Here is a 14,772-nt window from a genome sequence, read left to right on the forward strand (position 1 = left end):
ACCCTGTGGCTTCTGCACTTTTCCAAAATCTGTTTCCCAATCTGTTTCTCCAAATCTCTGCTGCTATTGGGGGGCCTCTAGTAAACACCCAACAAGGTGACTGCACCTTTCTTATTTCTGACTTCAGCCCATACTACCTCCAGAGGCAGATCCCCCTCAAACTTCCTTTCTGCAGCCGTTATACCATTTCTAATTAGCAATGCCAACCACCTCCTTTTTTACCACCCTCCCTAATCTTACTGAAACATCTGTAACCAGGAACCTCCAACAACCATTCCTGTCCCTCTTCTATCCACATTTCCGTGATGGCCACAACATCGTAGTCCCAAGTACCGATCCACGCCTTAAGTTCACCCACCTTATTTCCGATAAGTATACACACTTGAACCCATCTCTGTGTCCGCAAGTATTCCCTGTCAGTGCTACCTTCTCCACAGCCTCCCTACATTCTTGGACATCCTGACAAACAGCTAGCCTACTTGCTGGACTACAAGTCCGGATCCCATCCCCCTGCCAAATTAGTTTAAACCCCCCCGAAGAGTGCTAGATATGTGTGAAAGATATTTTCCTGTAGGCAGTCTCTTTTTAATTGGTCATCTCTGGGATTTTTATCCAATTAAAAATGGTAGGTGGGAGATAGATACTGTTGGCTCCATCAGTAGTCGGCCAGTTCTGTAGCATGGCAACCCCATTAGGGAAAGTGGGCACTGCTGAAGGATCACTCCACCAACAGCAAAATGCCATTGGCCCAAGAAACTTAATAGAGACCTCAATAATTTAAATTGGATGTCCACCTCTATTGGACAGGCAGCCAATTGCACCCAGTCACCAAGAAGCTTCCCAACCTCCACACTGTGGCTAGGAAAACCCTGCATGTTATCTTTATGAAAATGTGATGAGAAAAATTTTAATGCATTCGTTAAACACGTAAAGCAAATCGCACCAAAATGTATTACGATAAAACATGCAAGTTTTCTGACTGTAGTTACAAAACAAAAGTTTATTCATGAATCCATTTAAAGCTTAGTAGTACAGTAAGTGGTTTGGGATGTACAGATTGCCATTTTATTTATCACTGATCAAACAGTGATCAGAAAGCAGAACTCAGCTGTTGCTTTGCAACCTAACCTCCATAGGGCAATTTGAATTGAGATCAAGTAGATTACCATTGATCATTCCTTTTATAAAAGATTTCAGTTGAGTAAGATATACCTGAGGATTTAACACAGACTTAGTCTGATGAATCATTCAACATTCATTGCTCAAAAACTGTGGGAGGATTGGTTTCTCTATATGCGGATAGTTCCACCTGAATTCATGCAAAACTAAGATTTAAAGTAATTTGTTTATTCTTGATCCCTTAAATTCAACTGAGTTAGGGAGTGGGGATGGTATGAAGTAAGTATTAATACAGTAGAAGAAGAAATACATTTTGATTGTGATTAACACATCAATAGATAGCTTTTTCTGGGCAATCATACTTCAGGACAAGTGCAAATGCAGATTAAATAGAAAGATTTTGAAATCTTCAATATTCTACTATTTAAAAATAAATTTTCATTTTTAGCCCCTCTGAGTTGATAAAATAGCAACTTTTCAGTGAGAAGCAGAATGAAATGCCTTCAATATATGTTTAAAATGTATAAAGTATGAAGGATCATGCTAAAACAGGTCAATTGGTTATATCTAGTAGAATAGCTTTAAGGTTTTATTTTGGTGATATGACAGTAATGATTAACTTTGTTACTGTTATTTATGAGCAGTCAACATCTAATTGCAGTAACTTAAAATGCAAGACAAGACCAGCAGAGTCTCTGGATATGTGACAAGACTTAAAAGCTCAAAGTAAAGACTTTGGATGATATTGGGGAAAAAGGTTAATTTACTCAAGATTTTTAAAACAATTTCTGTTTTTCCTAAACTAAATTTGTTCATCTAAGATCAATATGTTCATATTGAGGACATTACTCTCTGGTCAGATATGGCACAGATCGAAACTCTGTTTAACCCAGCCCAAACAGTCAGTTATCCCCAATCTCAGAAACTCTTCCAAAAACATCAGTAATGTGACATTTCTATTTCCCTAACAAACCATCACTCTGCCTTCTTAGTGATACTGAAAATCAGTGGCAAATAGTGGATACACTGGGTTGATTGAAACAATTCCTGTTAGCTGGAAGAGAGTAAATACTTTCTGGAATGGATTTACAAACTCAGTAATAACAGGACAGCTTGAACTGCAGGGCTAGAGTTGGAACATTTCTCATGTTTTAAAATTGTTGCAATCATAACCCATTGATGCATATTTATTGGCTTATTATTAGCAGCAAAATTGCTTAACGTACCTCAGCACTGGCCCTGAAGGTGAAGTACTTGGGGAATTCTCGCTGTCAAGGAAAATGAGATTGGGAAGGAAAAAGAAAATCAGAAATCACATTGTGAATACTTACAACTAAAGTAAATAATATTCTTTGTTAAATTATTTAAGATGAATTAACCAGTTTAGAAAATAAAACTTGCCTTCTGCCCAACCAGAAAGGTGATTCGTCTGATTCCATAGTCAAAAAGAAGTGCTTTCTGTACACACAAGGAAAAGGAACAGCTGAAGAAGATTCTGATGAGCAGTAAAATCAAACTAGAAAGTTAATATCTTCAAAGTTGCCTGCTTTAGAAATTCATTCTGGCTAACTGGCTTCGTTACCAAATAAAACATTCAATGAGCTTGGGTTTAGAAAATGATGCAAAAATTAGTAGAACTTCTTTTGTCATATTTTCCTCTCCTAAATTTAAACAAGTATTGAGAGAAATATCTTGGAATAATAATTCTAACTAGATTGTAAAGATGGGAACCGAAAGAACTGCAGATGTTGTAAGTCAGAAACAAAAACATAAGTTGCTTGAAAAGCTCAGTAGGTCTGGCAGCACCTGTGAAGAGAAATCAGAGTTAACTTTTTGAGTCAGGTCCAGTTCTGAGGAAGGGTCACCAGACCCGAAACGTTAACTCTGATTTCTCTGCACAAATGCTGCCAGACCTGCTGAGCTTTTCCAGAAACTTCTGTTTTTGTAAAAATAAAAGCATTACCTAATTTAGAGTGTATTTGGATTTGGAAATTAATAAGTTAGAGTCCCTGAATGTCAAGTTCCACTGTCATTTTTTACTTTTCTAATGTAAAAGTGAATCTATTTTGATACATAGTTATTCAAAAATGTTTATGATGAATAGCAACAAAAGTATAATTGTCATGAGACAGTACTCCTAACTATAATGACAAAAAGAAAAAAAAGCAACTGAGAGAACACATGGGGTCTCAGTTTAAAATCTCATTCAAGTGATTGCACTTTTCACAGAGTCAGGGAGCTGAACTTAATGTTCTGACTCAGTGGAGAGAGTGCTACCAACTGAGCTACAGCTGAAATGGGTTAGAGGCTCTTTACAAGTAAAATCTACAAGGCAGGTTATATAGATACCTGTGATTGACAGAATTTGCTGAAGATAGGCACCAGTTCATCATCCTGCTCAGAATCAACCTCTTTGAGGGCAACAATCAAAATATGAGTAGGTTCCTCTTTCAAGCTCTGTTTTAAAAAAAATAGTTTTAAAAGACTTATTGAATTGAATAGAATTGAATTGAATTTATTGACATGTGTACTGAGGCACAGTGAAAAGCATTGTCTTGCGAGCAATACAGGTAGATCACAGAGTTAAATAGCATAGATAAGTAAATAATAGGTAAACAGCGACAAAAACAAAAACACAGGTAAAGGTGAATGTTAAGAGTGTGAGTCCATTCAGTATTCTAACAACAGTAGGGTAGAAACTATTGCAAAACTGGCCAGAGCATGTGTTCAGGCTTCTGTACCTTCTCCCTGATGGTAGAGGTTGTAGAAAAACTTTGCCAGGGTGGGATGGATCTCTGAGAATACTGGCGGCCTTTCCTTGACAGTGGGCCTGGTAGATGGATTGTACAGATGGGAGGTTGGCCTTTGTGATTGTCTGGGCCGGGTTCACCACTCTCTGTAACTGTTTACGATCTTGAATGGCACAGTTGTCATACCAGACAGTGATACATCCAGACAGAATGCGCTCGAAGGCACACCTATAAAAGTTGGCAATGGTATTTGCCATCATGCCAAATTTCCTCAGCTGCCTGAGGAAGAAGAGTCATTGTTGGGCCTTTGTAACCAGTGCATCCACATGAAGAGTCCAAGAAAGCTTGTTGTGGATGACCACTCTCAGGAGCTTGACGCTCCCCACTTGTTCCACCTCTGTGCTGATAATGTGTAGGGGAGCATGAGTAATATCCTGCTGAAAGTCAATAATGAGTTTCTTGGTTTTGCTGGCATTGAGAGCTAGGTTGTTCTCAGTGCACCATTTTTCCAGGTCTTCCACCTCTGTCTGTAGTCTGTTTCATCGTCATCTGAGATGCAGCAAAGTATGATGGTGTCATCAGCGAACTTGCAAATGGCATTAGTCTGGTATTTGGCGATGCAGTCATGGATATACAGTGTGTACAGTAGGGGGCTCAGTACACACCCATGGGGAGCCCCAGTGTTGAGTGTTAGTGAGGATGAAATATTATCCCCAATCTTCACTGATTGTGGCCTGTGGGTCAGGAAACTGAGGATCCAGTTGCAGAGAGTGGGGCTTAGTCCGAGATCACTAAATTTAGTAATCGGTCTTGAGGGCATAATAGTGTTGAAGGCTGAACTGTAGTCAATGAGTAGGATTCTTACGTGGTTGTTCTTGGTGTTAAAGATATTCTAGGGCAGAGTGAAAGGCAAGTGATACTTATTTATAATTACTAACTGATTTTCAGGTAGGCATTAACAAGGTTCTCAGAAACGTGTCCACTGAAAATCCATATTCACTGCTGCAAATGTATGCTTCTCTCATAGCTAGATGGTGAAATACTTCACCTTCAATGGTCATTGCGACTGTAGACCACCCTTTCTCATTCTTTCTACAAATGAAATAAAGAATTATATTGATAGCATAGAATAAGGCCACTCAATCCATCTAGCTCTGTGGCACCAGTGCTTTCATTGCCTTTAGACTTGATCTCCCAAGGACCTTAATGTACAACTTTCTGATTCTTCTGACTCAATCGGAAAGATGTTGTGAAACTTGAAAGGGTTCAGAAAAGATTTACAAGGATATTGCCCGGGTTGGAAGATTTGGACTATAGGGAGAAGCTGAACAGGCTGGGGCTGTTTTCCCTGGAGCTTCAGAGGCTGAGGGGTGACCTTATACATGTTTACAAAATTATGAGGAGCATGGATAGGGTAAATAGGCAAAGTCTTTTGCCTGGGGTCGGGGAGTCAGAACTAGAGGGCATAGGCTTAGGGTGAGAGGGGAAAGATATAAAAGAGACCTAAGGGGCAACTTTTTCACGCAGAGGGTGGTACGTGTATGGAATGAGCTGCCAGAGAAAGTGGTGGAGGCTGGTACAATTGCAACATTTAAAGGGTATCTGGATGGGTATATGGATAGGAAGGGTTTGTAGGGATATGGGTCGAGTGCTGGCAGGTGGGACTAGATTGGGTTGGAATAACTGGTCGTCATGGACGGGTTGGACCGAAGGATCTTTTTCCGTGCTGTACATCGCTATGACTCTATGACTCTAAATGCCAACTTATTCAAAATTCACTGCTTACAACCTGAGCTCCCCTCCCTCCCATTCATTCATCACCCTGTACTCTTCAACATCTATTGTCTCTTTTCCACTGAATTTTTCCTACATACTTTTGAATTTTATATTTTTCACAAATTTAACCAAAGTGCTCTTAAAAGACATTTTGAGTTCCATTTGTACCACTATTTCTGCTAGGATATGTAATATATTAAACTTTCTGCAAGAAGAAAAATTCTAACTTTCTCTTTTTATTTGGTTATTTTATAAATTAACGCTCAATAATAATCAATTTATCAACTACTTATCAAAATACTATTTTCTCTAAAATCCCTACTAAATTATCTTAGTCCTACTGAAGAAAATCATAATTTTCATAGACTCCATGAAAGCAAAGCATCCTTAGTTTCATTTTGTTGTATCTCTTCTGCACACTCCTCTTCATATGAATATTCTCTCTGAAGATATCCAAGACTGGGCACAATATACTAACCACATAGCCTGACACTTTTCTGCATTCACATTAAAATCCCAATCCAAATCAGTTTTTTTTCCTCAGGACATCAAAGTTCTTTGTCTTTCCGTCCTCCTCTAGTGTTCACGTTTTAGATTCCTAAATTTGATCAATTTAATACACCCTCTTTCTCTCAGTTTTCAACTTTTTCCTCATGGATTTCTGAGTTGACTTCCATATTTTAAATTGTTACTTTGAAAGTTTACAAACATATTGCATTCTTGAGCTGACATACATTATAGACCTGAAATTCCTCAGTGGCATAGTGTCAAGATAACAATCTCTCAATGTCAGCAAAATGAAAGAGCTGGTCATTGACTATAGGAGGAAAGGTGGAGGGCACACCCCCGTCTGTATCAATGGTGCTGAGGTGGAGATGGTCGAAAGCATTATGTTCCTAGGAGTAATGATCACCAACAATCTGTCCTGGTCCACCCATGTTGACATGACAATCAAGAAAGCACAACAACGCTTGTACTTCCTCAAAAGGCTAAGGAAATGTGGCATGTGTGTCAAGACTCTTACCAATTTTTATAGATGCACCATCTGGTTGCATCACGGCTTTCTATGGTAACTACTCTGCCCAGAACTGTAAGTAACTGCAGTGAGTTGTGAACACAGTTCAGTTCATCATGCAAGCCAACCTTCCAACTATACTTCTCGCTGCCGAAGGAAGGCAGCCAACATTATCAAAGACCCCTCCCATCCCAATTATAATTGTTTCCAACCTACACACATACAAACAGATTCAAGAACAGCTTCTTCCTGGCTATTAATTGACTTCTGAATGGACCTCTCAAATTTTAATTTAATGTTGATTTCGCTCTTTGCACACTTCCTCTGCAGCTGTAATATTGTATTCTTCGCTCTGTTCTATTACCCTAATGCATTTTGTATGGTATGATCTGCTTGTACTGCAAGCAAAGCAAAATTTTTCACTGTACCTAGGTTAACGTGACAATATAAATATCAAATCAAATCAAATAAAGTTAGGGGATCATAACTCACCTGAATGTCTGTTTGGTCAAAGAAGGTGGATCTTGTTTCAGAAAATAGCGGACTGTCCAGAAATGGGTCAGCAAAGCAGGCAATCACTCCTTCAAAGTTTCTTTAGAAGTACAAATATTCAAATTATTGCCAAGTTAATGATAGAAAACATGAAGTAATTTATACTATCAGTTTGGGCCTATAGTTGAGACAGAGACTGAATCTAGTTTGATTTTGTTGGTATTATTTATTGATTACAGGAGTTATTTTTGTACAACACAGAATGGAAACAGCGAATGAAATCCCATACTGGCTTTAAATTTTATTTCATTACCTTTAGGAAATGCATTCAGGAAATGTTTTAATGGCTACTGACTAACAGAGAAATATAAATTTGGTTTTCTAATAATTTACTAGGAAATTTGCAATATTAATTTAAAATTTACAGCGATTTTTTTTAAAAAAACCTTTCTTTCTTTCCTTTTCTGAAACTACAGGTTCATTATGGCATATATTTCAAAGATTCCTCAACACCTCAACCAAACAGCTAACATTTGAGTCTATTTGCAAAGTAATAGCAAGCAATCTGCTCAAATACTTGCAAGAAGAATTGTATGGGATGGAGGGAGGATTGAAAGGAACCCAAAGTTGAAAGTGGGAAGGGTACTATATAGAATGTGAAGGGAGTCACAAAAGTAGGGTGCAGCAAGGATGCTTGAGCAAAGGAAGCCAGTGTGGATAAGGGTTATGAGTGAGCAAGATACAACAGGAGGACAAGTTTCAAGTGTTGGAGCTTTGGATAACATGGAGAGAGAGCTCAGTAAAGCAGTATTTGAGACACCAGATCGAGAGATAAAGGAAGAATTTTAATTTCTGCAGCAATGAACAGAAAGTAGAGATAGACAATCTTGAGAAAGTGCAAGTAATAAATCTTAATGATAGCATGCCAAAATTTGAAAGTCATCTCAACTTTAGAAATGTAAGCATCATGCAAGTTGTACATCATCTGGTTTGGTCTCTGTGACCAGGTGAAAGTTAGAGCTCAGTTTGTGGCAGAATGATATCCTTGATGTTTAGGGATTGAAAATTCCATCACAAAGATGTGAGGCAAGTAACATGTTATACATAGATAGCTCAAAATTTAAAGGTAAAAGTAGACAGTTAAAGTTTTGTGGCATTAACAAACTTGTGAACCACATAGATAGTATCACAAAGGTTGACTATGAACATGAATAGAGAAACTAGCGCATGGCATGAGAGCTTGGTTATTCAGAGTGACTACAGATAAGAGGGAAGAGAGTAATATGGAAGTGCCAGTTTCAAAATTCAAATTAAAAATGGTATCAATGTTTACGAAGCAGTTGTCCAATACAGAGGAACCTCGATTATCTGAATATCGATTATCCGAATTCCAGATTATCCGAAGAAGATTTCAAGGTCCCACAAAAATGTAACATCAGAGATATACATGTATTTGATTTACCTGTACTGAAGAACATGTGAAAATGCTGGCAAAAACAAAGAAACACAAGCAGCTCAAGCATCAGTGACTGGGTATTTTTTAGGTAAGGGTTGTTATACAGCCCTTTGCAAAAGTAAGTGGTTTACGGTATTCCCGGCACGTTACCGGGCCGTTCATTAAAAAAAAGGCTGAGAATGTGAACGCACGAATGAGGCGGGGCTTCTGTCTTTCTATCGTGAGTCTGAGTTCCCGGAAACTGACAAACGCTCTTGTGATTGTAGGAGCTGTTCGGGACCTTGTTAAATACTGGAATTTCATGGTAAGGGTTTAGTCCTTCCCACTTTAACCTACAAGTTGCAGACTGCAAACATTATTTTGTTTAAATGGCTGACTCATTAAAATTATAAAAGAACAAAGAACAAAGAAAATTTACAACCCAGGAACAGGCCCTTCGGCCCTCCAAGCCTGAGCCGATCCAAATGTACTGTCTAAACCTGTCGGTCAATTCCTAAGCATTTGTATCCCTCTGCTCCCCATCTACTCATGCATCTGTCCAGACGCATCTTAAATGAATTTACCGTGCTTGCCTCTACCACCTCTGCTGGCAATGCGTGCCAAACGCCCACCGCCCTCTGTGTGAAGTACTTGCCGCGTGTATGCCCCTTAAACTTTCCACCTCTCATCTTGAAAGTGTGACCTCTCATTATTGAATCCTTCACCCTGGGAAAAAGCTTGTCTCTATCCACTCTGTTTATACCCTTCATGATTTTATAAACCTCAATCAGGTCCCCCCTCAATCTCCTTTTTTCTAGTGAAAATAAACCTAACCTATTCAACCTCTCTTCATAGCTAGCTCCTTCCATACCAGGCAACACCCTCTTAAATCTTCTCTGCACCCTTTCCAAAGCGTCCACATCCTTTTGATAATATGGCGACCAGAAGTGGAAACAGTATTCTAAATGCGGCCTAAGCAATGTCTTGTACAATTTTAACATGACTTGCCAGCTCTTATACTCAATACCCTGTCCAATGAAGGGTCTATCTATATCCTCCTGTATTCTCTGACAGTCCCTTATGCTTTCTGCTAGTCCACCAATCTTTGTGTCATCTGCAAACTTGCTGATCATACCAACAGTGCCCTCTTCTAGATCATTTATGTATACTACAAACAACAATGACCCCAATACTAACCCTTGTGGAACACCACTGGTCACCTTTCTCCATTTCGAGAAACTCCTTTCAACTACTACTCTGTCTCCTGTTGCGCAACCAGATCTTTATCCACCTAGAACACCCTGCACACCATATGACTTCACTTTCTCCATTAGTTTACAATGCCTTACTAAAGTCCATCTATATGATATCAACAGCCCTTCCTTCATCTAATAACTTGGTCACTTCCTCGAAGAACTCTATTAAGTTGGTAAGGCACGATCTCCCCCGCACAAAAACATGTTGCCTATCACTGATAAGCTCATTCTTTTCTAAATATAAATAGATCCTATCTCTCAGTACCCTCTCCAGCAACTTCCCCACCACCGACATCAGGCTCATTGGTCTGTAGTTACCCGGAATATCCCTGCTATCCTTCTTGTACAGGGGGACAACATGAGAAACACACCAGTCCTCCAGCACCTCACCTGTATTTAAGGATGCCACAAAGATATCTGTCAGGGCCTCAGCTATTTCATCTCTCACCTCCTTTAGCAACCTGGGATAGATCCCATCCGGTCCTGGGGATTTGTCCACCTTAATCCTCTAGCATACCCAACATGTCTTCCCTACTTATGCCAACGTGATCCAGACTAATTAAACTTCTACCTATAATCTCAAGATTCATCATGTTCCTCTCCTCAGTGAACACTGATGCAAAGTAATCATTCAGAATCTCAGCCATTCTCTCAGGTTCGGCACACAGCCTTCCTTCATTACCTTTTAGTGGACCAATCCTTTCTCTAGTTACCCGACCTTATGTACGCTTCCCTTTTCCTCTTGGCTACTCGTACAATTTCTCCTGTCATCCACAGTTCACGAATCTTGCCTTTCCTATCCTTTGCCTTCAACGGGACATGCCTATCCTGCACTACCGTCAACCTATCTTTGAAAGCCTCCCACATCTCAAATGTGGACTTCCCTTCAAATAGCTGTGTTGAATCCACATTTCCCAGCTCCTGCCTAATTTTGATATAATTGGCCTAGGACCACTCTCTTCTTTATCTACGAGTATTCTAAAACTTACAGAATTGTGGTCACTGTTCCCAAAGAAATCCCCCACCGTGACTTCTACCACTTGTCCTGGCTCATTCCCCAGTACCAGGTCCAATATGGCCCCTTTCCTCATCAGACTATTGACATACTGTTTAAGATATAGATTTAAATCAGCATTATATCAGTATGGCTTCCCTTGTTTAAGGTAAAATCGATTATCTGAATAATTGATTATCCGAACGAAACAATGCATGCTCATCTCTTTCGGATAATCGAGGTTCCTCTGCATTTGCTTATGCCCAAAATTGCCATTTTTGTTACTAAAACCAATCAAAACAAGCAAAAAGTCACAAGTAGTTCTGCAGAAACTCAGGAAGCCTGGTAGCTTGAGATTTACCATCGAGAGTCCAATATTATTCTTCTTTAGAAATCCACAGTTCTGAAGAAGGGTCATATTGGACTCAAAGTTAATTCTATTTCTCTCTCCTTGGTTGCAGTCAGATTTGATGAGTTGGTAAATGATATTACTGATAAATGGTCAGTAATATTTGTGCCATACAAATGATGGCTAATGACTATCTCGATCAAGAGAGAATCTTATCCTCTTCCCTTGACTTTATTGGCACTACCATCATTGAATATTCCCTACTATCAACATCCTGGTGACTATCATTGACCAGAAGATGAAATGGACCACTCAAAAAATACTGCAACTACAAGAGCAGGCTACATGTTGGAAGAGTAATTTACCTCCAAACTACCAAAACCTGTTTACATCTACAAGTCAAGAGTAGGGAGTGCGGTCGAATATTCCCCCATTGCCTGAATGAGTACAACTCTAATAGCACTCATGTAGCTTGACAGCATCTATGACAAAGAAGTCCTCTTGAATGACACGCCATCTAATGCCTTCAAAGCTCTCCCTTAACACTAACATACTGTGGCAAGTAAGTGCAAGATGCAGTTCAGAAACTCATCAAGGCTTCTTCTACAGCATCTTCCAATCCTGTGACCAACTAGAAGGACAAGGACAGCAGAGGAATGGGAACATCACCAACTACTATTTACCATTCAAATCACACACCATCCTGACTTGGGAACAATATCAAAGTACTATCAACCTTGCTGGGTGATAACCTTGAAACTTCCTTCCTAACATTGCTGTAGGTGTACGTACGCCAAATGGACTTCAGTGGCTTAGGAAGGTGGCTCATCATTGCCTTCTCAAAGGCAATTACCTGTGGGCAACAAATTCTGGCCTTGCCTGCAATGCCCACATCCTGCAAAAGAATATTGTTAAAAAACTAAAACTTAACTCTTGAACACTCTTAATTGAGACAATACTCACTTAACTAAATCTTCAAATGCTTCAAATGCAACTAATACTCCCATTCGCCGGCATACAGGAGACGGCACGCTAGTTTTGAAGAGGTCATTGCTTTGTCGATTCAGCTCATAGTGAACTGTGCTGGTTGGAACACACATCCTAAAGATTGAAAAAAAGAGCTAATCAGATCTACACAAGTGTATGCAAACAGAGATATTTTAACCTTGTTTATGTTAGCTTCAGTGTGCTACATTGGAATCAGGTTAATGCAGAACCACTTGCAAAAGGTCATAATTCCAGACTAACAAACTTCTTTCACTGTTGACAGCTTGAGTGAAAACAGCAACTGAGTGAGAAAAACATCAGCACAGAATGCTCTGAAAAGGAAAGATACCTTAGACATTCCTGGTAATGGAACATAATGATGCAAAAAAAAACAGAATGTCTCAGACTCTGTACCACAAACTAACAAATGATTATAGTAGTAGTGTTTCCTTTTTAAACCTCAACCCCAAAACATTACTTGGTGCATTTTAATTTATTTATATTAGAAACTTCATATCCTTTAATATATATTATTATTTTCCACTCTTCAATTCTGTAGTGGAAATGTAACATATAAAATGAAGAATCATGAAGTATCAAGTTTCATAGTCTAGCGACTACTTTACTTGTTTACTGAGGTGGTTTTAAAAATTTATCAAGAGAAACAACTTGGATTTACATAGCAAATGGCCAACAAAATTTCACAGCAGAGTTATTAAAAAAAAGCAGCAAGCCACAAAAGTGGGTATTGGCCAAATATGGATAAAAAATAAGATTGGTTTTAAGGAACATCTGAGAGGACACAAAAGAGAAGGAAAGGTTTAGGGAGAGAAACCCCAATCTTACACCACCCGACCTATTTTTTTCTCATTCATCGTTGATGAAATTCACCCTTAACCACACAGCAGTCTCCAACTTTAATTGTCCCACGATTTAGAATTTCTCATCTCATATAAACTTCTGAAAATGAAAACTCCTCTCACATAACCAGTGCTTTTGGAATGACTTTACTCTTTTCAATGCTGGTTATGTCATTTATTCTCAGAAATAATGAAATAAACAATATTGATGAATAATGAAATACTACAACCAATTTCAAAAGTAGCTAAAAATCATTGAAAAAGAGAGCAATTTCAGGAACTTGTCAGATTCATGCACTTTTGAAATTCTTACACGTATTGAATAAGAGTTTGCAGGTCAAAACTTGCAAGTTTTTGAGAGGTAGGGAGGGCTTGATTTAAACTGGATTACAATGTAACACATCCTGACTTCAGCTTGTGCTAGATGACAAAGAAAGTAAAATACTTTTCATACCGACAATAATCCAATTACTAACATGGACCAATAGAGATAGAACATATCTCTGGAGAAAGACAAGAATGAGTAAGATGCCAAGTGAATTTCTCTCTATACTATCCAACAACCAGCATTAGTCTGAAAGAGCTGACACAAAACTTGCAAATTATGCACCATTTTATTTTAATTATTAACACAAACATAGTTCAATTATTTTATAGTTTACTTTCATATTTATTAAGAGAAAGTAATCCAGTCACATTCATTATCACCCTGGTGTGGTATTTTTGAATCCATCCAATTCAACTTAGTTCAAGTTGTAAAAGCTTAACGATGGCCACAGTCAATCCTGGTCTTAGGTTCCACTTTCCCTTTATTTTTCACCAGTTCAGTTAGTTATTCACCATTTGCAAGACAGCACTATTTTCTTATGATCCATGCAATAAATAGATGAACTTTACTCTACCTGTATAGGGTAGGATAGCTTCCTCTGAAATTGAACATTTAACATACAAAAAGTTAAGCTACATAGTAAATGTAGTTACAATCACTTCAGCCAAAATAATATACAACAAAACATACTATTTGGTAAATAAACATGCATTCAGTGCATAAACCAAAAGAAGTTGAATGCTTTTTCTAAAAAATAACTTATTTGTAGCACTTCAATATCTGGGAGGTTACCATACAATTTGCAGCATTGAATGACTCCACCAAGGCCTAACTGATCAGTTCAATCATTAGTCCATGTGGGGTTAGTTGATATGAGTCTGGACTGTATGGGGGATGGCTAACTAACTTCAAATCTTGTGTGCTTTGAACTAGTGAGATCATTGACAATAACGACTTGCCGATGCTCCATTTGGGTTCTGCCAGGGTCACTACACTGCTGACCTCATTACAGCCTTGGTTTAAACATGGGTAAAAGTGCTGAACTCCAGAGGCAAAATGAAAGTGAATGCCCATGACATAAAGGCAACATTTGATCTAGTGTGGCATGAAGGAGGTCTGGCAAAACTGAAGTCAATGGGAATCAGTGGATCAACTCTCCATTTATTGGTGTTATCCTAGCACAAAGAAAGATGGTTGCAATTGTTGGAGCTCAATCATCTCAGCTGTGCAGGTGTTCCTTAGGGCTCACATTGCCCAACCATCTTCAGCAGCTTTACTAACCACCTTCCCTCCGTCATAAGATCAGAAGTGGGAACACTCACTGTGGTTGCACAATTTTAAGCACCATTCAGGATTCCTCAAATATTGAAGCAGTCAGAATCCATATCAGCAAGGGTTAGATTGAGCTGGC

At 38.8% G+C, this 14,772-nt stretch overlaps 1 protein-coding gene across 1 annotated transcript in view; it reads right to left on the reverse strand.

Annotated features, from left to right (window-relative positions):
- Positions 1-14,772, reverse strand: part of LOC122562396 (acetyl-CoA carboxylase 1-like) — a 132,673-nt gene that overhangs the window by 50,232 nt on the left and 67,669 nt on the right. The window contains 7 exon segments of the mRNA XM_043715252.1: positions 2,346-2,387; positions 2,521-2,577; positions 3,469-3,576; positions 4,369-4,761; positions 7,153-7,252; positions 12,150-12,287; positions 13,936-13,959. Coding sequence (XP_043571187.1) covers positions 2,346-2,387; positions 2,521-2,577; positions 3,469-3,576; positions 4,369-4,761; positions 7,153-7,252; positions 12,150-12,287; positions 13,936-13,959 — 862 coding nt within the window.

The sequence above is a fragment of the Chiloscyllium plagiosum genome, chromosome 25 (genome assembly GCF_004010195.1).
Source record: "Chiloscyllium plagiosum isolate BGI_BamShark_2017 chromosome 25, ASM401019v2, whole genome shotgun sequence".
NCBI lineage: Eukaryota > Metazoa > Chordata > Chondrichthyes > Orectolobiformes > Hemiscylliidae > Chiloscyllium > Chiloscyllium plagiosum.